The sequence below is a fragment of the Rhinatrema bivittatum genome, chromosome 7, assembly GCF_901001135.1.
Source record: "Rhinatrema bivittatum chromosome 7, aRhiBiv1.1, whole genome shotgun sequence".
NCBI classification, from domain to species: Eukaryota; Metazoa; Chordata; class Amphibia; order Gymnophiona; family Rhinatrematidae; genus Rhinatrema; species Rhinatrema bivittatum.
Window position 1 is genome coordinate 121,908,264 of NC_042621.1, and position 25,309 is coordinate 121,933,572.

Genomic DNA, 25,309 nt, shown 5'->3' on the forward strand with positions numbered 1-25,309 from the left:
AGAGAGAATATGGTAGTGGCCCGAGGAACGGGGTACATTGGAGAGGATCCCACAAGAGTTGGTAGAGTAGATCCGTGGAGTTAGGTACTCACTGAAGGGTCCCGAGGAGCGGGACAGGCAGCAGTCCAAGACTGAAGGCCCTCCGAGGAGCGGATAGCCAGAGACGAGGAAGGGCCCCCGAGGAGCGGGTACCCAAAGCGTCTCACGCCAAATGCAGGAACAGGAAGTCCGTGAGCGGATTCAGCAACGAGGGAACTCCTTGCTAACTTGTCGATAGGCAGGGCCAGTCAGGTTAAGTACAGCAGAGCGAAGACGTCATCAGGAGGGGACGCCCCCAAGTTTCCCGCCATGAAGTGTACAAGTGGCCCCCGCGCGCGCCTATGTGATTCCTGGAGCAAGATGGTGGTCGGCAGTGCCCACGCTGTCTCGGGAACGCCAAGCAGGTCGGTAATCGCTGGCAGAGGTCGCCGTTCTCCCCAATACTGACAAGGCAGCAGAGAAAGAGGTAAGCATTAGAGGTCGCAGTCATCTGCGATCGGGCGTAACACCTTGAAATTGAACCTGCAGTTCTGTGCATCTATCTGTGGATAGGGTAAATACCTACAGTACCTGAATGTAATCTGCTGTGAAATGCCTGAAAGCGGAATATCAATTATAAATATATAAATCTTGAAAAAGCCGTTACGTAGAGGAAAAAAACACCTTAAATAAACACGTCGTTCAATCCAACTTGAAACATCTCCAGTCATTTTTTTATGAGGTGACAACTTTTTGAAGGTAACCGTCAACCCCCCAAGGGCAGGCAACCTTTTTTACTTTTTTTTTGCCAAACTGGGTCTTCTTTCTCTGGTCTCTGCAGTTATCCAGCCTGAAGCCATGGCTGCTGGTGTTTCTGCAGGTTTCCTGCTCGGCTTTTCTTTCTGTACCTGTTCAAGAGCTGATTAGAAGGCTGCCAGCATCGTTTCCGTACCTGAGTACCATAGCAAATTCTGTTTGAGTTTCTATGCAAGACTGTTTTGGTCTCTTTGACATTAGCTGTAGCTTTACGTTGTGCGGATGTGCCTTTCTTTCACGGATGTTATCCTGTCCATTCCACCAGCTGACAGGATTTGTGAAAAGCTGAAAGGCTTTTGGGGCCAGTAGCGGCTGTGAATATTCCTACAGGCATCCTGGCGCAGGCTGAAGTTTTGTTTTAGGCTCGGAGATGGCTGACATGCCTCTCTAAGCAGACACTATACAATATGGTGCTATGCGGTGTACCATTTTTGTTCATGCTCAGTTCACAAGAATGTGTGTGATTTAGCAAAAGCAATTCATGTGGTTTTGTTTTCTGTCTATAATGAAAACTTTCCATCATCGCTGATGTTTTTTCTGTGCAGCATGCGCATACCTCCTTGTGCTTCTGAACACGGCAATGTGGGCGTAATTGGTACAGAAATTGCACATCCATTAGCTTTGATTACACATGTTGCTCATCTTTTGCTGGAGATTGGTGTGTATGTGGAGATGACCTCTCCTCAAACCTATAGAAGGGTTTTCATGAGCTGCATCACAGAATGAGTAGCAAACTAAAGAAATACCGGTATATTTTATTTAACAGAGCTGCACTGGTTAGACTTCAAAATATGAGCTCTCATGCACTCACTAACAAGTGGAAAGATTTAAGTTTTATATTTATAGACCAGCTTCCGTGAACAAACGCTTCAGTTACAATATCCAACTATAATAATGCATCAATATCAAAAAGCACAAAAAATTCAACAGCATAATAATCCTAAATGCATAGAAACTACATTCAGATTATTATACTATTGACTGCAGATAAGGATCATCTGGCCCATCCATATCTCCCGCTCAGCTTTATAGTCCCTTCCTCTCCCTCTGTGCTTGTCCCATGTCTCTTGGATTCTGATACTGTTCTTGTCTCCACCACCTTCACAAGGGAGGCTGTTCCACACGTCCACCAACCTTCCTGTAAAGAAATGTTTCCTTAGATTACTCCTAAGTCTACACCCTTTCGCCAATATGATATCAGAAGCACTCTCTCCATTTGTAAGCACTAGGTCCCGTATCGCCCGCTCACATGTCTTTTCTGTTATCAGTTGCCAGAGCAGTTCTTCTCGCAGACTATTCAGAACCTTCCTGCTTCTAGGCGACACCGCAGGACAATCTGCCAGTCAACATCTGGCAGATAGAAATCACCCGCAGTAGTATCTCCCCTTTTATAGCAATTTTGTGAATGTCTGCAATTAAATTTGTATCCATTTCTTTTGCTTACAAAGGAAATCTGTGTATCACACTAATATAAATGGATAGTATGTTCCCTCTTTCCGTATTAACCCACAGTGCCTCTTCCTTATAAGCCCTGTAGTTCTGTGGCTTTAATGTTATTTTAATCTGATGTCACTCATCACCCTTCCTTTTTTTTTCCCACCCTACCCTTCCTGAATATATTATACCCTTTGTAACTATATCCCAATCATGGTTCTCCGTGTATTAGATTTTATTTAGATTTTTTTATATTCAGCTTTTTACACGCTTTTTGGCATTTCAAAGCGGATTACATTTTGATACTGTAGGTACTTCTCTATCCCCAGAGGGCTTACAATCTAAGACCCAGATTTTTTGTTCTGCTATAAATATGGCGGAATGAAGATCCGCGGCCAGAGTGGGGGTGGGGGGTGATGCTGTGCACTCAGCCACATCGCGGTGGTGCGTCTTTGCCTGCTGCAATTACAGCCGCGGCGCACACTATCATCCCCATAGCGCCCCTACAAAAGGTGTAGCTATTTCCAGTGCTGCTGCATTTTTTGAAAAATTACCCTACAAGTTTGTACCTGAGACAATGGAGGGTAAAATGACTTGCCCAAGGTCACAAGGAGCAACAGCAGGACTAGAACCCTGGTCTCCCCAGTCCATAGCCTTCTGCTCTAACCAGTAGGCTACTTTCCACTCCTACCACACCTCTGTGACTGCCACTATATCCAAGTCAGACTTTATTTCCCATATTATAAGCATTAGGAGGCAATTTTCACAAGGATTTATGCATGTAAAAATAGCTTATATCATAGCAATTTTCAAAAGCCCATTTACACACACACACAACCTTTTGAGAATTACTTCCTTGATGTACAAAGCTTTCCAGATGTTGCCCTTTTCCCCCATTTCTCTATAAGTATGTAAAGATTTATTTACCTGAGTTCTTTTTTCCTGCAGATAAGCAGGCTGAATTAGCCTTACTGCCTGGGAACGTCTTCCAGTCCTCTAGGTGACCACCCCCACATGGCTCCCAGCCTGCCTCAGTCTTGTTCTTCGCTCCTCTCTTGTTTTTTTGCCAGTTTTTTGGCTACATCTTAACAGATTTGTTTCACCTTGCTGCAAAATAGCAAAGTGGGAATGCCAAGGCCCCCTGGATTTAAGTTTTGCCAGTGTGGCAAAGTCATGTCGGTAGCAGATGGCCATGTGCTCTGCCAAGTCTGCCTGGAACCTGACCATGACCCCTCCAACTGCAGGGACTGCAGCCGCATGTCCCCCAGAGCACACAGATAACAAGTGGTGAAGATTCAGAAGCTGAAGGCGGCAGGAGAACCATCCAGAGGATCCACCCAGTCCTCTCCGGGGTCAAGCCAGGAATCTCAGAGAGTAAGGTCACAGAGGGCCTCCTCAGCAGGGCCCTCAGGCGACTCAAGGACCCAGTGGAAGTGCACCCAGGCCGCATATACGCAGGGAGCGCTGGGAAGTCCAGCATCTTCCAGGTCCAGGCAAATCTCGGATGTGTCGACGGACTCATCCGACACATCGAAGCGCCCACTTGGCGCACCCGCCCGATGCGTCAAGGAATCAAAGCGATGCACGACGCCAAGTCAAAGTACATGCATCGAAGCACAGGAAACACGATGCAGGATTGAGGCATCAGAGAGCATTGGTCGACGCATAGATGCATCAGTTCATCCCCGAAGGCATCGAAGCAAGGGAGACCCTCGGACCTTTGGGTCCCGCATGCTTCTCCGGCAGATAAGGGCTTGTCGCCTACAGCCCAGCAGCCAGCCGAGCATGGGGCCCCTGTCCCGGACCTGGAGTTGGTATTCTCGGATGCAGAACCGGCATCAGTCAATGGGTTGACGGGATCTTCCCATTCATCCAGGGTTTTCTCTGACCTGTCATCAGCATCAAGGCGTAAACAAGAAGGTTTGCACCTTCAGAAACCCTTGGAAAAGAGGCACAAGTGGGCCCCTTGCGTAGATCAGGCACCCAGGCGGCCTAGAGGCCCTGATTCAGATATCCTGCTTGAGGTGCAACCTCCCAGAAGACCTTCTCCTAGGCCACAGGGAACTCTGGCCGCACAGGCGATGACACAAATATTGACGCAGTTCCTGTCTTCTCTGGAGCAGTAACACGGGCAGGGAGAACTCTAACCCCGCACGACGCCACCTTCACCGGGTGAGGACACTGGCAGACTGGTGCTGAGCCCCCTGCCTCAGCCTCAGCCACAGCAAACACAAAGCTATGGTCGACAACGCAGCATGTGTCAGCCGCATGGGACCAAGGATCCAACCAGCTCCAAGACCCAACAGGAGTTCTAAGAGCACCCAAACCATTGCTACCATCAATTGTAGGTAGGAAACTCTATTCCCTGATTTTCAAGATAACGTCGACCCTTCCACATTGTTGATGGATACAAAGGATCGGAGCATACAGCGAGAATGTCCTCGGGGAAGTCATCTCCTCACAGGTTCAGGTGGCATATTCCCCATATCTCATCATTCCCAAGGAAGAGGGAGGACTTCGTCCCTGCTATCTATGGAAAACACAGTTTATGGTAAGCAAACTTGCTTTTACTTACCTTAGGGCTTTGCCCTGAAAATCCTAATTTAAAGCCCTCCTCAGAAGGTTTGCCAATCTGGTCTGGAAGGTGTTGCGCTCCTCCTTCAACCGGTGGACCCCATCTCTGCTCAGCTGTCCTTGGAATATCATCCCATGGGCTAGGAAGCCAAAATGCTCTTGTCCACACCATCTATACAGCTATTCATTTGTCTCCACAATGTGACCTTCCTTGGCTGGGAGGACTGTGGATAATACCACCGGTGCACCTATCTACTTTACCCTCTTTCTCAGAGTCATGAACTCACTTTGATATGCTATGTGCAGTACCTAACAGTATCATTTATGCCAATGTGGATGAGCAGAAACAGATAGTCAGTCAGTAGATTTGATGAGTCATGGCAGTCTCTCCAAAAGCTCTCAGAACTTGGCAGACAGCACACTTCCTGGGACATCATATCTGGTCAAAAGATGGATCCCCTATACCCCTCAGACACATCACCAAGCCCTCTCTACCTAATGGTTTTTGAGCCTGCAGCTTTGGGGTTTGCAAGTTTTGGTTTTTCTTCTAACCTGCATTGCTTTCTCCTCCTCTATGTCCAGGATTGCATACCAGTGCTTCAGCTTGAGGAAAATCAGAGTCTGGATGTAGGGTCTGACGGCTATAGATATCTGGATCCAACTGTCATCTTGTGGTCCAGTTTCACCTTTCCCTGTGCTTGAGTTTTCCATTTTTGACATCTTAATAAGCATTTCATTGATGTAGTCCTCATTATTCAGGATGCTTCTCAGTCTTGCCTCATTGTTCAGGATGCTTTTCAGTTCCACCACCTATTTCCTGAGGGAGTCAACCTGCAGACATCTTTCACACTGTACTGGTTCCTCTCTGTGAATCAGAATATCTGTCTGGACGGTGGTAGACTTAGTAACAATGGTGAAAACTTTAGTAATAAAATGTTTCAGGGGCATTGTCTCCAAATGGCTTGATTTTGCATATTCTTTGATAGCAATAAACCTCACTCATAGGTCAGTGTATATTAAGTATCTTCTCAATCTCTTAAATGTATTGCTAGTGTATCTGTGAGAAATGTAGTTTTGTGTGGCTCCCTTTGTAGAATCTTGTTGCTTAGGGTATAAAAGTGAATCAGACCAACTAGAAATAATTTCCACAAAGATTTAAAATAATGCTACTAATCAAGCTTCCCCAAAAATGTATGTAATTTTTTGTGGTTTATAGAAGACAAAAATGTGATCTAAATCACGTGCTCTCCCTTTCATGGTACTAATAACAAGTAATTTGTCCTAAACTGTTTTTCTATGATCTATAATGGACCCACAATTAATTTTAGTCAGGGTTAACTTTGCACTTATTTATGTGAGACTACTTAGTGATTGCTATTATTTTCCCAAACCCACTAAATGGACAGTATTCTGTATTCAAATTTGAGAGTGGGTTTATTTTGTGTTTATTAGTCCAAAGTACTAGTTGGTGCCTATTATGTACATTTTCTCCCTGCGTGTAGATTTGAGATGTGGGAGATCAATCAAGCAATCTCCCCAGCAGAAAGTAGTTTAGTTAAGCAAGTTAAACATGCCCCAGTTTTTAGCCAGTGCCAAGCTGCACTCTCAGCGGCACTTCTTTCAACAGAGCTCCCATATGACTTGGCACCAACCCTTACTTACTCTTTCTAGGATTACAGCAGAACCATGCAACACACATAACAATTAAAACATACAATAAAATAAAACAGTAATCAAACCACACCCACCCAAACATTTTACCACAACCCCCATATCACTATTCAATATAACTTGACCCCATTCCTACCTTTTACTTCCTAAGGAGGTCCCAATGGGGCCCATAAGATCCCAGAAAGTTGGGAAGCCACTAGCTGCATTATGACATGTGGAAGGGAAATTAATTACAGGACTGGAGACTTGTTCCAAATTTAGTAAATTTTTTAAAGTTGTTTATACTTTTGAGATTTCTGATGTTAAAATAAGAAAGTCAGAGAGTTTCTGCGAAGGAATGTTCTTTCCTAGGTTGTCCATGGAGGATAATGCATTGCTTACTGCCTCACTCCACCAACCCTGCATGGGAAATATGTGATGCTATTAGGAGACTTCCTGACTATCAGGCCTCTGGGAGCCATTGTTTACCAGCTGAGTATTCTAAAACCTTTAAGGATATCTTGGCTGTTTGGAAGAAGCATCCCTGCTTCGCAATATATAAGAGGCAGTTATAGCACTGATTTAGAAGAAGGAAAGAGACAGATAGCCATTTCAGAATTATAGATCTGTTTCTCTTCTTAATGTTGATCTTCTGATAAAGATTTTGACTGAAAATCTTCACAAACGTGACTAAGACAATTCTTCCCCCTGATTATGTAAGATATATTGTGTGACGGCCCTTGGCAGAGTGTCTGAGAAGCATCTCGCATTTTGATTTGGAAAGCTTTCTCCCTAGAAGAAAAGTGTGCCTTGATATCAGTTGCTGTGGAGAAGACTTTATACAGGGTGGCGTGAGCACTTTTAGTAGATACCCTGGAAGCATTTGGAACATAATTCAACCTTTCAAAACTGGATTCAAGTAATTCACGAAAAAACCTGAAAGCAAAAGTGATTATGAATATGAGCTCATCCGCCTATCGATTTAGGTAGGGGGTACATGACAGGATTGCCCCCTCCCTCCACTTCTGTTTGCATTGGCTAATGAGCCCCTTGCTATTAAGCAGAAAGAGACTGAGCAGATCAGGAATATTGTGAGGATGGTATGCAAATGATCTTTTGTTGCTACTGAGAGATTTGGAAACTTCCACTATGGCCGTGGAGGGGTATTGTGGAACAGTTTGGGGAATTTGCATCCAACATGATTAATTGGTCTAAATCTGAAGTCCTGATAGTAAACAGTAGAGATGGCAGCTTGGTAGTCCCTGGTTTCAAAGCAGTAAACTAGCAGGTAAGTTCGAACAATTAGGAATGTACCTTGCCAACAGTCTGCAAAATATGATTGGAATTCATTGACATGCCTTGGTAGTAAACGTAGAGGTGACCTTGGAGAGGTGGACTAATCTTCATTTTTTTCTGTTGGGTAGAATTAACTTGATTAAAATGATCCTGCAGACCCAACTGCACATACATCCTTACTGGTCCCAAACAGAGTGCTTTGTAAATTGGATGGCATGTGTTCTAATTTTTCGTGGCAAGGTTATCTCCCAAAATGCAAAGATATGAAACCTGAAGATCAATGAGATCCATATTCAGAAGCATTTAGCCAGGTAGCTCAGAAGTCATCAGACTAAATGAAGATTTGGGCACTTAGCTGGGTAAATTCTAGCTGGAAAATAAATTATTTTGCTAGAATTTAGCCAGATAAGTTAGGGGCGTTCTGGAGGCGTAACTGGAAGGAGTTGAGTTAACTGAAGAAGTTATCCCGCTAGCTCTGATCGGCCTGTAGACTTGTCCAAAAGTTAGCCAAATAAACTTAACCGGCTAACTTTAAGATAGCTGAATATCTAGGCTAAGTTTATCCAGCTAACTAGCGGAGCTGCACAGTGGCTGAATATGAACCTCTGCATGTTTTTTTTCAAAGGGATAGGGAAACAGGACAAGAAGACCTTAGGAGTAACACTATAAGAGGAATCAACAGTACCAAGAAACAATTCTTTTTTTTTTTTTTTTTTTTTTTAATAAACCAAACCCCATTGATTTTATTACTGAACTAGAGAAAACACTTTATGCAATATGCACAGGTCAAGAATATGCACAATTCAATACACAGGGGAAAAAAGTTACAGGCAAAGCTTCTCCTTCAAACCTTCAAAATATCAGCCTGACCAGTAACAATCAGTGTTTCTCAGACCCTCATCTTACAGAACTAACCTTACCTTCCAGAGAGCTCTGTGTAATAAGGTTTGCGTGAAACATGTGCGCTGAAAAAAAGTTAACTCCCTGTGCAGTAAGTTAATGGCATGCTAATGTATCAAAAGTTAAACAAAAAAAAAGTGCACTAACCTGAAAATATGTATGCTTAGCATGCATAAAACTTAATTTAGAGACATAAACTGTGTTTTCTGCATAATCGTAGTTTCTGTACATTAAGCATGATTTATGCGAATAGCTCCCGAGTACAGAGCCACAAAATCTAACACTTGACCCAGAAACTACTCCCATCTCTGAGCAGGCGTTAGATTTTCAGCATTAAGAAAACGTGAGTTAAGCACTTATGCACCTCTCTGCATTGAGGAGTAATGGCTAATGCCTTGATGAACATGAGATGAACTAATTTGTTAACACAGTTTTTACTCGCATCTGTGCTCACATTTTTGTTCACAAAACTCCTCATTAAGATGGTAAGTTTAAAACGAGTGTATATGGGCACGCAGCCACATACGTTGGAATCTTATATCCTGCGTGAAAGTAAGCACACATGTTATAAAATAGGCTGGGCGTATATATCTGTGCTCCTAATTTTAAAGCTTTTTCAACGTATAAGTGTGAGAATTTTATAACGTGTGCGTCCAGAAAATGACCAGTTTCACTAGTTCGCCCACCAGTTTGCCTAGTCCAGCGATTCTCAACCGGTGTGTCGCGACACACTAGTGTGTCGCCAAGCACCGGCTGGTGTGTCGTGTGCTCCCGGTCTCTCCCGCTGCTCTTTCTTCCCTGCTGCCGTTGCCGCCGGGCTATCAGAACGTTCAAGCCCAGTGGGAACTGCAGCGATGTTAGAAAAAGCAGTGGCACCTACGGCTGGCCTTTTCTTCTTCCCGCGTGCCCCCCCCCCCCCCATGACCCGGAACAGGAAGTGATACACAGAGCGGTGCGCGGGAAGGAGAAAGACCGTGCCGCGTGATAAAGTAGCAGCGGCGGCTGCAGCATCGGCCCCGAGCAATTGAAGCAGCCGGTAATCGGGAAAGGAGAGAGCACCATGAGCCTCCCGCGGCCGATGGGATTCTTCTTTCTTGGCCTGCGGGGGCTGGAGGAGGCTGCTGCAGCTACCATTTGGGGGGGGGGGGGGAGGAGGAAGTGAATGAGAGAAAGAGAGAGAAGCAGCCAGCCAGCCTGTGTGTGATTGAGAGAAACTAGTCAGAGAGCTGATGTGTGTGTATATGTGAGAGACAATGAAAGTGACTGCTCAAGGAGATGACTGATGTTATGTGAGAGTGTGAGACAGTCAGGGATGTGACTGATGTGTGTGTGTGTGAGAGAAAAAGCATGGAAGTGAGAAATCTGGGACTGTGAGAAAGCATGGGAGTAAGAAGCCTGGTGTTGTGGGGGTGTGTGTGAAAAAGCATGGGAGTGAGAAGCCTGATTATGTGAGAGAGAGCATGGGAGTGGGAAACCTGTGTGTGTGTGCATGCATGAGCAAGAGGCTGGTTGGTAAGGTGACTGTGTGTGTGAGAGAAAGAGACTGGTGTGTGTGAATGTGAGAGAAAGAATGTGATTCAGGGAATGAGAAGCCTGTGCAGTGGAGAGCGAGCATGGAAATGAGAGAGAGACTGGTGTGTGTATGTGTGTGTAACAGAGAGAAAGCGATTATGGGAATGAGAAGCCTGTGCATGTGAAGAGAGTGAGCATGGGAGTGAGAAACCTGGGTGTGTGTGAGACACAGCATGGGAGGGAGAAGCCTGTATATTTAAGACAGAACATGGAAATGGGAAGCCTGTGTGTGTGTATGCATGAGAGAGATCAGGTGACTGGTGTGTGTATATGTGTGTGTGTGTGTGTGTGTGAGAGAGAGAGAAAGAAAGTGATTATGGGAATGAGAAGCCTGTGCATGTGAAGAGTGAGCATGGGAGTGAGAAACCTGGGTGTGTGTGAGACACAGCATGGGAGTGAGAAGCCTGTCTATCTGAAAGAGAACATGGGAGTGGGAAGCCTGTGTGTGTGTGTGTGTGTGTGTGTATGCATGAGAGAGATCAGGTGACTGGTGTATGTCTGTGAGAGAAAGAAAGTGATTATGGGAATGAGAAGCCTGTGCATGTGGAGAGAACAAGCATGGGAGTGAGAGACTGGTGAGTGTGTGTGTGAGACAGAGAAAGTGATTATGAGAGTGAGAAGCCCGTATATGTAAGTAGAACACGGGAGTGGGAAGCCTGTGTGTGTGTATGGCATGAGAGAAACTGTTCAGGAAGGTGACTGTTGTGTTCGTCAAAGACTGGGAGATGATTGGTGTGTGAGAGACAGAAACTGGTCATGGGGGCATGACTGGTATGGTGTGTGTGTGAGAGACATGGGACTAAGGAAGAGGACCATGAGTATAAAGCTTAGCCTCTACTGCTGTGTGCTATGGCCTGCATGGAAGAGGAGTAGGAGAGTTGTTGGAGGGGGTAAGTAAAGGTGGCTTTTTAAGTTTATTTTTCTTGATTGACTGCCATTTTAATTATTTAATATTATGTGATGTCTGCTTTTTTTGAAATATTTTATTGGTGTTTGGAGAATTTTTAATAGTTTTTATGAGTTTTTAATTGTTGGATGTTATTCTGTTCATAGCTGTTTTGAAACATTTATTCTGCTTATTAGTATAGTTTTACAATTATTTCTGTGTGGGGTTCTATAGCTGCTTGCTAGTTCTGTTTTCCTAATAAGAGGTGTATTGGTTTTTAGGGCCTGATTTAATATTTGTAGTGTTGCCTTTTCATAGATAGGGTTGCTCCTGTTTGAGTATATTCCATAATACAGGTGTAACTGTGCGGATTAGTTTATGTGCATTTCTACAGATCCTGGGAGTATGTTAGGTCGGTTCTGTGTCTGTTACCGAGATGAGATATTTTACTAGCAGTAAGCGTTTTATCAGTCTTATTTGTTGTGTTTTCTCAAGAGGACATGCGTTGGTGGTAAACTGCTGTCTTTTCATAAGTAGGGCTATTGAGCCTGGAAGTAGAAGGAGTTTGAGTTGCTGTTACTGCGATGACACCAGAACCAGAATATCTTTTTTGTAGGGTGAGTTGTATGGGGAATGTCATAATTTTGCTTTACATCCATTATTGTAGGTCAGGGGGGGTTCCCGTGGATGCAAACTGTACTTTTACATCCAGCCCCGTGACGATCATGGGTCAGTGTGTCATGCATGTGAGAACCATCTGTCAGGTGTGTCCCGACAGAAAAAAGGTTGAGAACCACTGGCCTAGTCTATAGTTATGTCCTCATGACCCCCCTGGTTCTTAAGCCTGTACTCCCCACAGTGGAGTCAGACCCCTCAGGCAGTTCATTTATGACTAGAAATAGTTTTATTCAGAATTTCACCTCATCAATAGGAGAAGTAACTTTGCAGTGAGCTATACCTGGATGCGCACCCAAGCGCATAACTACAGGCCCTACCCTGGAACGCCCATGCCACACCCACATTCCACCCCCTTTTTCCCCCATGCGAGATATGTGCGCATTGCTCCTTGTGCACATGTGTGGCAGGTTTATAAGATCGGGCGGACACGCACATGCGCTAGATGCACGTGCACTCCCGGTTTTGCCGCTCATATCGCTTTTAAAATTCACCTTTAAATAGGGAGTAGAGTTGTGCACACAGAAATGTGGTACAACCGTGCATTAATGCGTTCACACAGCCAAGCGCACCGTATTTCATTGAGGCCTGAGTGGGAAAACGCATATTCCAATTTCCTAAATGAAAGGGAGGGTTGGGTTCTCCTATTTCCTAGGCCAGGGGGTTCCCATGCTTTTCAAGGGAAGAGTCCCGTAGGAAATTTCAAATTACCTAGAAGCGGGGGTGGCCCCTTCGGGTTTGCTGAGGAGGAGGGTTGGGGACATGTCTGGTTCTTTGATTGCTCTGAATGCCGGGAAAGGGAGGGGACGGTGTTCCCAGGAGGTTTGGCAGAGAGAGTGCCAGTAATTATATTTTTAGATTTCTCAGAAGTCGGCAAACTTGCCACACCCAGAGCACCCTGCTCTCTGGCTTCCCCATCCCCTGCATCTGCCCCTGACGTGTGTATGGTGTATCCCCTCCCCTCCCCTCCATCTCATTCAGTACTCTCCCTTCACTTTGCCCTTTCCCTTCCTTCTCACCCTTCCACTCCCATCACTCTCCTTCCCTCCCTTCTCACACTCCCTCCCCTCCTGTTCTTTTACTTTCCTTTCATTCTCTCCCTCCCATTCAACTTTCACTTCTTACTTACCCATCCCATTTAATTCCTTCCACTCCTCTCCCTTCCCCTCTTTTCACCACTTTCTATTCCCTCCCTTTCTTCACTTTTAACCCTTTCACTCCCTTCCCCTCTCTTCTCACTCAGCTGCTCTAATTTCCTTCCCCTAGTCTTCACTTTGATCTCACCCCTCTCACTCCATTCCCCTCTCACTCAACCCTTTCCTATAGTCCTCCTCTCCTTTCCCTTCTCTCCCTCACTCCTCCCTTCCTTTCACTTCTCATCCCTCTTTCTCTCATCCTCCTTTCTTTCCCTCAGTCATCTCCGCCAGCAGTGTCCTGATTGCCTTTTCTCCCACTGACCAGGCCTGACCTCCCTGCCAGCAGCTTTAATCAGGTGCGGGTTGGGCCTCCTCTCATTCCACTGGCGAGGCCTCTGCAACTCTGCCAGCCTTTCTGCCAAGCTGTACATTAAAGAAAATATAAAAACTTTCTCCATGGTCAGGATACTGATTCTAAGAATAAAGCATAGCAGGCCATAGTCTGGGGACTCCTGAACTAAAAGGGTTCTGTTGAGCTATTTGTATTCTTGGCACTGATAGATGCAACTAGGTATAAATGGAGAAGGACGTGTTCACTATTTCAAAGGGGGGTTTGTCAGGTAGGAGATGCCTGATAAAAGTGATAATTGGGTGCTAAAAGCCTCCAGAGAGGTGTGGAACATTGGCTTCTAATTTCCTGGGTCTTCCTCCCTTCATATCACCTGTGACTCCAGTTTGGAGAAATGCTTGGTTTAAGATTGCTAGGACATGGATTATTTTGTTTGAAACAATAGGATAGTCTGAGGATTGGGAATATTGATTGTGTCTTTGACTATGCAATGTTCAGATTTTCCCAAGAAATTCAGGAGGAATTTCTCTTAACCAGAAGAGACATCTGGAAATATCTACAACTCAGAACTTGTTTTGGGAAACCTGAGGGTAGTGCATTCTAGGCCAAAGGACCCATGATTGTGGATAGATCGTTGGCATGGAAGGATTCTGTTAAGGGTATGATCTCTTGGGATTATAATGTTTTTCAAAATTGAATTCTGGGATTTTTCTGTAATCTGATGAAAGCCTCTGAGAAAAATATTGATACAATCCTGGAGGAAAATATATGACCCACTATTTTAGTAGATAAGATGGCTTGGGTAAGAGATATAGATACCCCTGTGTATCTGCCTATGTAGTATTGCATGCAAATTATCGATGCCCAAAACAAATTATTTTTATTATTTATAAATAAATAATATCTATTATTTAATAGAATAAATACTAAGAATTATTTGACGATGTGTGGGAATGAGAGATCTTACATACACATGTTGTGGTACTGCCCTATACTTAGAAATTTCTGATCTCAAGTAATATCTTTTATGGAAAGAGTGATAGAAACTGAGTTACCTAGAGGTTTGGGATAGAGGAGAATTTTATCACGTGGGTCTGAAAATTATATTCCAACCTAAGCGCCTGTATCAAAGTTAATGGGGGATATTCCCCACCCTTTCCAATTTGCAGAGGCACCAGGCAGGGGTACCCTCTATCCCCTCTGTTGTTCGCTTTGTATCTAGAACCTCTGGTGATCAAATTACGGGATTCAGCGGGGATTCAAGGTGTCTGTGTCCGGGGGGGAGGAGTACAAATTGTCTATGTTTGCAGATGATGTTTTGTTTACTGTAGGAACCCCATTAATTCTCTACCAGCCCTTATGGTGGAGCTTACCCAATTTGGCAACATCTCGGGTTATCAACTAAATGTGTAAAAATCTGAGTTTTTGAACATTTCTCTCCCACGGGACCAAATGGATGAGATTAGGCGTAAATTCCCATTTAAAATTGTCACTAATGGTGTGAAATATTTAGGGGTCATGGTGGGGAACTCGGACAACTTATTTAAGCTCAACTATGAGAAGATCTGGGGGTTGATACAGAAGGATTTACAGGCTTGGGAAAGGATACCGTTATCGTGGTTGGGAAGGATCTCCGTTGTGAAAATGAATATCCTTCCTAGATTCAGTTACTTATTCCACACGTTGCCCATTTCAATTTTGGATAATAGGTTATTCCTATGGCAGCGTAAACTGCTTCATTACATATGGAAAAAGCGACCTCCCCGTGTGAGTAGAACAGTGTTGCTCTACCCCAAGAGGAGAGGTGGCATGGGGGTCCCTTGTCTCTACAGATATTACCTAAGGGCTCAGTTACGGGCTGTTATTAGCTGGCACCTGAGCAGACAAGAAAAACGGGTGGGTTTGGAGGCAGCGCTATTGGCGGTGGGCTCATTGGCGCCCTTAGTGTGGCTACTGAAATCCAATCGAAAGCTGTCACAGCCAGTACCCCCAACGGTAGCCTTGACTTTGGGGCTTTGGGACAAATGGAAGGAAACATTAGTGGGAATGAGGAAATATTTTTACAGCACTCCTATTTTTCTTAATCTTAGTTTCTGCCCAGGGTATTCCGCGATACGGGAAAGGAGGTGGGTAAGTAAAGGATGCATGTGTCTAGGACAGGTATGGGACGGGACGAAGGTCAAACAGTTTGAAGAGGTGGCGAAGGAATTTAATCTAGACAAGACGGACGCCTACTTTTATCTTCAATTGGGGCAATATATGTCTCGAAAGGAGATGAAAATGGACTGACAGGCAAAACGTTGTTTGAAGGGTTCTGTGAGAGAGCACGTTTTGTGACGAAAAAGATCTCCAAAATATATAATATGTTATTTATAGACCCAGCCATGCGCATATACGATCCTGGGAAAAAGACCTTCGACGCCCTATAGAAGAGTGGGAATGGGACGCTTGCTATATTAGCATTCAGAAATGTTCTATATCGGCTGGTATTACTGAACAGGGATATAAACTTTTATATCGATGGTATCTCCACCTGACTAGAATTGCTAACTTTTCTGCTTCTGTGAGTCAAAAGTGCTGGAGGGAGTGTGGAATTGATGGAACTTTTTTCCATATGTGGTGGGAATGTCCAAAGGTGACCAAATTTTGGGAGGATATAATGCAGCTGATTGCTAATGTGGTGGGTATGAGGATTGACCTGAATCCGGCCTCTGTGCTTTTGGGAATTCCACCATTGAATACAGGATCCCCAATCCCTTTTCTGGTTCAACAGGTGTTGATAGCGGCAAAGGAAGCAATAGCCTATTCCTGGAAGGATCCACAGCTCCTGTCCGTGCAAAACGTGACCCAAAGATTGCAGAAGGTATACTATCTAAACAGACTTAAGGCAATATGTCATAGATGGCTGAAAAAATTTGAGAAATTGTAGCAACCCTTTATTCAGTGGCAGGCCCTTAACCCACAGTAAGTGGGGGAATATACAGTACCTTAATAATAGTTACTTCAACATATTAATCCATTTGAAGAAGAGAATCAACATGTAGGAGAGGGAGGGAAGGGGGAGGGGGTGGGACTATGGGTGGGTGTCATATAAAATGAATGAGAATAAGCTGGTGTTCTAAGTAGAGAGTGATCCTATAATAAAGTCACTGGTCTGACAAGGATAATGGTAACATATTATATTTTATTGAAGTACAAGTGCTCCATAAGATATCTTGTTTAGGTTACGGGTGGGAACAGTTATGTTATGTTCCATGTTATTCACCTATGAATGTTAAACACTGTGTATAATGTTCAATAAAAAAATTGTCAATTATAAAAAAAAGAAACTGAGTTACCTAGCAAGGTTACCGTGGACATATTGAGGACTGATAGAATTTTGTATAAGTAGGCACAGAGGCTGAAAAGGAGCTTTCATCAACTAAGTTAATACTATATTGAAGTTCCAAGACACAGCAGGAGTCTTTAGGGGAGGCTTCAATTGAAACAGGCCTCGCATAAATCGTACAACTATAAGTTGTACAGAGATGGGCGTACCGTCTACACCTTGGTGGTATATGCCATTTGCACTGAGATGAACTCTAACGGAGTTTGTCTTTAAGCCAGCCTCTAATAGGTGTGGAAGGTAATCAAGCAGTTTTTGTGTTGGGCAGGAGAATGTATCTAAGGCCTTCTGCTCACACCATATGGAAAACCACTTCCACTTCAGTCCATAGGACTTTCTAGTGAAAGGCTTACTAGAAGCCACCAGGACCTGAGACACTTCCTCTGAAAGATCAAGCGGCTGCAGGATTAACCTCTCAACATCCAGGCTGTGAGCAACAGGCCTGGAGGTTGGGATGCTGCAGCCTGCCTTGATCTTGCAGGATGAGATCTGGAGAAGACCCCAGACTGATAGGTCTCTGAATGGATAACTTCCGCAGGAGTGGAAACCAGACCTATTTCGGTTAATGAGGGGCTATGAGGATCATAGTGCCCCTGTCGTCGTGAAGCTTCAAGAGAGTCTTCATCACTAAAGGAATCTGAGGATACGCAAAGGTGTCTGAGGCTGGTTTGCCGACTGACCTGTACAGGGAGCAGAACCGAGGCACCTTCCTGTAGCAAGGAGAACTGAACAGATCTAAGTCTGGGCTCCCCCAGAGGCAGAATATCCAATTCGCTACCCTCTGGTCCAGGGACCATTCCTGGGGTCTGAAGGCTCGACTTAGCCTGTCTGCTACCATGTTCGCCGTTCCAGTCAGGTTCATAGCCCTGGCATCATCCCATGGGACAGGGCCTACGACAAGATCTGGACCACTTCCTGATACAAGAAGTACAATTCTGTACTTCCTGCTTGTTGAAATACCACATGGCTACCTGGTTGTCGGTCTGGATCAGGACAACTTTGATGGAGAGCCGATCTCTGAAAGCCGATAGCGCGTACCTGATTGCTCAGAGCTCCAGGAAGTTGATTTAACAAGAGTGTTCCTGAGTGGACCAGAGACCCTGAATGCTGAGCCCATCTACACGAGCTCCCCACCCTGGGGGAGCTCATGTAGATGGGGGTTGACGTATTTGGGTAGGGAGACCTCCAAACAAGACCCCTCCCTGTACCAGATTTGAAAGTACCCGCCACCAGGACAGTGAGACCCGGAGAGATGAGGTGACTCGGATGTAGTCCTGGAGGATCTGAGTGGCCTGGTGCCACTGCAACCTCAGGATCCATTTGGCTCTGCGCATTTGTAAGCATGCCAAGGGAGTGACATGGACGGTTGAGGCCAAATGGCCCAACATCCTCAACATGTGCCAAGCTGACACCTGCTGGTTCTGTTGAATCTCTGCTGCAATGGTTGTCAATGTGATGGCCCTCTGGCGAGGCAGGAAGGCCTTGGCCTAAGCCATGTCTAGCAGGGCTCCTATGAAGTCCAATTGAAGTGCCGGGCTGAGATGGGACTTTGGGTAGTTGCAAACAAACCCTAGTGACTCCAACACCCGGATGGTCAAGCGCATTTGCCGGACAGTCCGTGCCCGAGGTATACTCTTGACCATCCAGTCATCCAGATAAGGGAAAACATACACACCCAGCCTGCAGAGGTGCACCGCCATCATGGCCAAGCATTTTGTGAAGACCTGTGGGGCTGATGCTAACCTGAACAGCAACACCCAGTACTGGAAGTGCTGTTTTCCCACCTCAAATTGGAGATACTTCCTGTTACTGGGGAAGATCTTGATGTGAGTAAATGCCTCCTTGAGTTTAAGGGATTATAGCCAGTCCCCTTTTTGTAAAAGGGGGATCAAGGTGCCCAGGGAAACCATCTTGAAATTTTCTTTTCTTAGAAACTTGTTCAAGGCCTTCAGGTCTAGGTTGGGATGGAGTTCTTCTGTTCTCTTTGGAATTAGAAAGTATTGAGTAGAATCCCTGCCCTCTTTGCCTTGGTGGTACAGACTCATCCATCCTGGCCGTTAAGAGGGAGGAAATCTCCACTAATAATTTCTCTTAATGCACTACCAGCCTCCAAAACGGGCACAGAGGGCAATTTGGTGGGACACCCAATAGATTTAATTGGTACCCTTGATGGATGAATGAAAGAACCCACTGGTCTGAGGTTATACTGGGCCACTGGTCTGCAAAGAAACGCAGTCTGCCCCTGACTGGAGGATCCATCTTCCAGGTTATGGGCGACTGGCCTACTTTCCCTATGACCCAGTCAAAACCCTGTCCCTGGAGTTGACTGAGGAGCCGGCTGGGGTTTGTGGGCTCTCTGCTGCCTGGGATGGCCACGGGAAGCCCTGATGTGGACAGGAGCGAGGGGGTAGAGGATAGTACTTCCTTTGGCAAAAGAAATACTTCCTTGGTTCCTGTCTTGCTGGCCTCCTGGAAGAGGAGGACAGGTCCAGAGTGCTGATGGGAGATGTTGGAGGGTTTCATGGTGGTCCCGAAGTTGAGCCATCACATCCCTCACTCTATCTCTGAAGAGATTCTCCCCAGTACACGGCATGTCAGCAAGTCGTATCTGTACCTCTGGTCGGAGATCTGAGGCCCACAGCCATGCCATTCTGTGGGTGCCAATTTCCGCTGCAGAGAGACTCTATGTTGTCTCAAACATCGTAGGTTGCGCGGACCTCTTGTTTTCCACACTCCAGGCCTTTACGCACCAGCAACATGAGGGTGTCCTGCTGCTGTTGAGGCAGCTGCTCTACTACCTCCTGCACCTCTTTCCAGATGTCCTGTGAGTTACTGGCTCATGTATAGCTGGTAGGCAACAATGCGGGCAATGAGCATGGCACCATGAAATACCTTCCTTCCAAGAGCGTCCATCGCTCTGTTATCCTTCCCCGAGGCGCCGAGGAATGAGTCCAAGAGTGCTTGGCCCTCTTGAGGGTAGATTCAGCCACCAGCAACTGGTGGGGCAGTTGATGTTTATCAAATCCGGCAGTCTTCTGGATGAAGCAGACCTCTTCTGCCTTCTTATTAACGGGAGGCACTGTGAGGGGATGTTCTCATATCCTTAGCAGCAGCTCCTTAAAGATTTCGTGCACCGGGACCGTCATGATTCCTTAGGAGGCTCCATGAACTGGAGGATCTCAAACATTTTATGCCTGGCACCCTCCTTCGTTAACAACTGAAATGGGATGGCTTCTGCCATCACCCTCACAAAATGTGCGAAGGTCAAGTCATCAAGCAGAGACTTCCTTTGCTCCTCTGGAGGAGAAGGATCTGATGGGAGACCCTCCAAGACCTCGGAGAAGGGCTCTGAAGCATCATCCCCCCAGGGATCATAGGGTTCCTCATCCTCACTGTAAGCAAAAGAGGAAGGGTCTCTAGGTGCTCGGACTTTGTCCAGAGGCGCAGGCACCAATAAAATTGGTCGGGGGGTGGCAAGCCTTGGCATGATTGCCAGTCTCGGTTGAGTTTCCTCCTCAGAGGAACCAGCAACAACCACCGTATCAGTAGGAGGAGTCCTCTGTGCCTTACTAGGCACCAGTGCTGTCCCAGGAACCAACGCCAGCTGAGTCGGTAATGCATCAATGAGCATGTTGAGCTTCTCCAGCAGAGGTATGAGGACAGGCGGAACTGGGTCTGATGCCGTCGGTGCCACAGGACCGAATCCCTGAAGCACTCATTCCACTGCTAGCTGGACTCTGTGCTCCAGCTACTCCTCAAACTTTGCCAATGCCAACACTGACTGGGAGGAAGGAGGGGTGGCCATATCCTCTTTGGACCCATGAGGTGGATCAGTGACTGGCATCAGGACTGGTGGAGACCATCGCAGACCCCTGGCACTAATGGAAGACTGGCACCTCTCGCCGTGGTGTCACTTCAGGGGCATCACAGCATGAGCCAGTGTGTCCCTATGCCTGGCACTGTGCATTGACAGGGACCAGTGCCGATGCTTCTTCGGCTTCCCTCGATGCTTGGCCCAATCCTTCCCCAGTGCTGAGGCCGATGATGAGGACTCAGCAGTTGGTGACCGGTGCCCCTATCTGCTGATGCATCAATGGAACAGATGGTCCCACCAATGTCGTTGGCTCAGGGTCCATCAGTGTGGCTTCTTGGCCCTTCCATACTGCTGATGCTGATGGCTCAGATTTCTTTGACCCGAACAGCTACTCCATCTTGTCGAGTCCCTTTGGGGTCAACTGAGCACATAAATGGCAACCTCAGACATCATGCAATGCTCCCAGGCAGAGGACACATATCTCATGTGGGTCAGTGAAGGACATGGTCATCAGACACCAGGGGCATCACTGAAAATTAGATGTGGCCATGTCGGACGAAACAAAAGGGGCACAAACCAAAAACGATGGTGGCAAGGCAGCACCACCATGGAAAATTGATCATGAAAGGAAACTTACCAGAGTCACTGAATACCCTGGCTAGGAGCACTATGGGAAGGCATCAAGAGGGACCCTGCGAGAGAATAACACGGAAAAAAACGCAAAAAATGCGAGAAGGAAAAGTTTTTTCCACGAGGCCAAAAACAACGAAAGTGAGCTCACTTGCACCATGAGGCTTACAGCTCCACGGAAAAAAGAGGGACACCACGTGGATGCGTGGTATAGGGCATGCTGAGCATGCTCAGTGTGCCTAGTCAAAGTTCTACAATCTTTGACATAAGGTTTCTGCAATGGGGCTCCATCTGATGTTGTCACCCATGTGTGAGGACTACAATCCTGCTTGTCCTCGGAAAATGCTCGTTATGAAGAACTTATAGATTTGAATGAAAGGTAGCATTTCTCTTTTTCACAAGATTTTTACATATCAGATGGGTAAGTGAAGTCTTTGTAAATTGGGGCTGATTTGCTAGATAGGTATGTCGGGGGGGGGGGGGGCAGGGGGATAAGGTTAGACTTTTCTGAGAAACAATAATTATTGGTCAGGGTGATATTTTAATGGTTTAAAGGAGAAGCTCTGCCTGTAAAAAAAAAAAAAAAAAAGTTCTGTATTTGATAGCTTTGTTTGATCGATTGTTCATATTCTTGATCTGTGCATATTGCATGTGTGGTTTCTCTATTTCAGTAACAAAACCAAAAAAGTTTTGTTTATTAAAATAATGAACTGTTTCGTGGCACTATTGATTCCTCTGATGGTCACCTTGTTCCACTTTCCCTACCTCCCTACACCAAAATGTATTTATCTTCAGATTGCACATGTTTGGACTCAATAAGCCCTCCATCACTGTCTCTTCTTCCCATCTCCCCCACCACATTTCCCATAAGAGTATTTTTCATAAATACCCGGAGTTTTTATCTTGGCTCCTAAAATGTGCCTGTGCCTTTCTGCCCTGCAGGGGAGGACGCTCAGTTTGAGATGGACATCTAACGTTTCCAGACGTCGGCAAGAGGGGCTGCTGCCACTTTCTGCACACATCTGATTCAGTCAACGGCATCCTGCATCAGAACATGTCAACGCAGGGGGGGGTGGGGCGGCCAGCAATGCAATCTCCATCCTTGTGCCCCCCCCTCCCCCCCCATCCCCAGCTGGGTGCCAAAGATCAACCAGAAAAAAAGCTCCGTCTCGACAATATCAGTTTATGCTTTTCCACTTCCTACAACAGCACCGGATCCCTCCTGCGCCAGAAGGTGGACAGGAAGTGGACAGGAAGCACCAGCGGTGCCTCTTTCAGCCAGCAAGGGAGGGCAAATCTTTGATGTACGCTGAAGCCACGCTGTCACAGTGGCATGTGTTGTACGGCGCCGTGGCAGATTGATGTGGTGTGCTCTCTTTGCTGCTCCCCCCACTTCCTTTCTCTCTCCATAGCTGAGCACCTGCATACATACACCTTGACCACGCCGGTTCTTCCAGGCACTCATGTTGTCGGTGATCCTGCTGAGTGTTGGAATTTTAAGGACCCCAAGCACCACCCCTCTGTGCCACCTCCCATTCCCTCCTCTCCCGAGGCAGAGCGCTTCGTAATGTCTCACTAAGGTCCATCACATGGCAGATGACATCATAAGCCGTGGCCTTTTGTTCCTGATGCGTTGATGCAATGTGTAATTTCTTTGGAGGGGGGGTGTTGCTATGGAGGCAGGGTGATTCAGTGGTGTGTGTGTGTGTGTGTTCTTTTTTTTTTTGTGTGTTAAGTATGTATTTCAAAAATGAAAATAAGATTTTTGCAGCTGTATGGGGGTCAGGAGCAGATGGGAAAAGTTTTCGGCAGAAGAACTAAACCACGCAAGCTCTCAGTCAGTGTAACGCACGCATTGACCTGAGTGCCATCAGCTGTAGTGTAAATTTTCCCCGTCTGTGGATGAGCACTAAGGGTGCTGGGGAAGCAGCACCCACAACCAGCAGCCTCTGCTAGATTTCCCTGAGCAGGGCTGTGTAACCTGGAGAGATCCTTTTATGGCTCTATAGTACTGGGGAGGGGTGGGGGGGGTGGGCGAGAGGAGGCCTCTTGACCCAATCGGATTGCCTTTGTCGTGGCAGCTAGAACGTTCCACTGTGTGTGGCTGGGAGAGGGGGCAGAGCTTTGCCCAGGTTCAAAATTCCAGTACCTTGATAGAGCACCCAGGAGCACGAGTGACATCCAGCTGCTTTTCTAATAACTCACTAAGGTCACTCTGCACAGAGGCTGTCACGATGCTGGTGCTTCTGTAGGCAGGCGTGCGGCTGGCGGCTCTTGTTGCCCGTTCGTACTCGTGACCATGTTCTTACACGCTCTTGATGTAACAGTGAGCTCCCCGCCTGTGGAACTCGGAGCACTGAAAGGCATAGCTGATATTCAAAGAAGGTGATGCTCCTCATACGAGAGGGTCTCCAACCGTGCTGTTAATGTATCAGACCATTCAGAAAATCGGGAGGTTTGGGGGGGGAGGATACCTCTCCACAGTGGTTAAGAAATGGCCTTATTTAACAAACGAGGTTTTTCTGTTGGGTGCCGTTTTCTGTTAATTTGCGCAGGTGGCTTCCTTACATCACAGTGCCTCTTGTGCTATGTAGTCCAGCCAGTCTTGACTAGTTGGTAGTTCTCAACTGGTTTCATAATTTAGGTTGCTCCGCATCATGGGTGGGGGGGGGGGGGGGGTAGGCCGAACCAGTCTGGTTTTTCCTTGCCGCAACTTTGGATGTGTTGTCTTGATTTTCTTAGAGAAATTGGAACGACAAGTCCGAGACCTAGTAGAATAAATCCAGGAATGGCCCAGTCTACCTCTGACGATCTGGTGGTTTTAATCTGGTAACCCAAGTCCCAGATGAGTCAATGGAACCTTTGTTTTCACTGTGGAGCAGGCCTGGCTTTGGCTTCCCGTGAGAGCAAAGATTGGAAGAGTGGGCAGGAGGCAGTCAAAGCACAGCGCATCGCTGACAGCACCGTGCCATCCACACGTGGAATACAATTCTGTATATTGCGCCCACGCGGCTTGTCAAGCTTCTCACTGCAAAACCTAGGCCTCCATCCCTCAGCTGGTCCAGTTCCTGCAGTCTTGGAGCTGTCCCTGGCAAGGGTCACTGCTTTGCCCTTTGCCCCGGTGTTAAACATGGGTGTAGAGGGTTTTGGGCACAAATTATTTTAATATATATATTTTTTTGTTATTGTGATATTTCTGGAACTGTTTATCTTACCAGCAAATGCCATATACTGCTGCAGGATAAAACTTGGAGCTTTTCAGTGGCCATTGCCATTGGTAGAACAAATAATCCCAGAGAAGTCATTGGTTAAATATTGTTATAAGGTTTGTTCCGGGCCATAGTTGAAGGGTCAGAGTTTGACTCTAGGTTGATGAGTCTCTGCTGTAACTAATCATCCACCTATAAGTTGTTTGTGACTTGCAGGTTTGACACCACAGATCTATAAACTGAGAAACAGACCTTTTATATTTTAATGCAAGTGGATCTAATCAAATAATTTTAAATTTTGATTTTTTTACACTGTTTTGGAATCAAGATCTTTATTTTAAGTACTGCTTGGAAATGTGAATAACGAGGAAGGAACCAGTTATACCCTTGCTGTTTTTGTATTGCTTTCTGGCTGTCTTCCTCTCCGTAGAATAAGTGGCTCAGGGCATTTTATTTTGTTCATTTGCTTGGGATAGGGGGAGGAAGAAAGGTTGTGTGGGGAATATTGACAAAAAAATATTGGTTGCACAAGCAAGCTAGTTCCTGTCTAGGAAGAGGCTGACTAATATCTTTGTCCATGAGCTATATGTTTGACTCAAGTTTCTTTCTTACACTGGGGTAACCTGTAACAAATATGCTAGGCCAACTCATCAAAACTACTTACACAGAAGTGTGTGGGGGCCAGAATTAAGGACAGTTTTAAAATGGCCCATTTTTTTTTTTTTATGCTCAAGGCAACAACTGGAAGGAGGCCCATTTCTACAGAAAAAAAACACACAATCGTACAAGCAAAAACTTGTGCAAAAAGCAGCATGGGACTTCTGTCTGGTGCTTCAGTCTGTGGTTACCTCTCCCTTTGTTGCCGACCGTCAGGAGCAGTTGTACAACAGAAAATGTCCCTTTGCACTTGTTGCCTTGGTGCTGCAGCCCCACTGCTGTCACGATCCAGGCTTTGCCAGCGGGTT

The 25,309-nt window shown here is 46.0% G+C and overlaps 1 protein-coding gene across 2 annotated transcripts in view; it reads left to right on the forward strand.

Annotated features, from left to right (window-relative positions):
* EIF4EBP2 (eukaryotic translation initiation factor 4E binding protein 2) overlaps positions 1-24,659 on the forward strand; it is a 59,623-nt gene extending 34,964 nt beyond the window's left edge. The window contains exons 3-4 of one of the 2 annotated variants that reach the window (XM_029609046.1): positions 16,080-16,169; positions 22,078-24,659. In XM_029609046.1, the coding sequence (XP_029464906.1) occupies positions 16,080-16,169; positions 22,078-22,109 (122 nt within the window). In that variant the 3' untranslated portion in view covers positions 22,110-24,659. The remainder of the gene's footprint in view (positions 1-16,079; positions 16,170-22,077) is intronic. The other variant, XM_029609048.1, reaches the window with a different exon arrangement.
* The last annotated feature ends 650 nt before the right edge of the window (positions 24,660-25,309 follow it).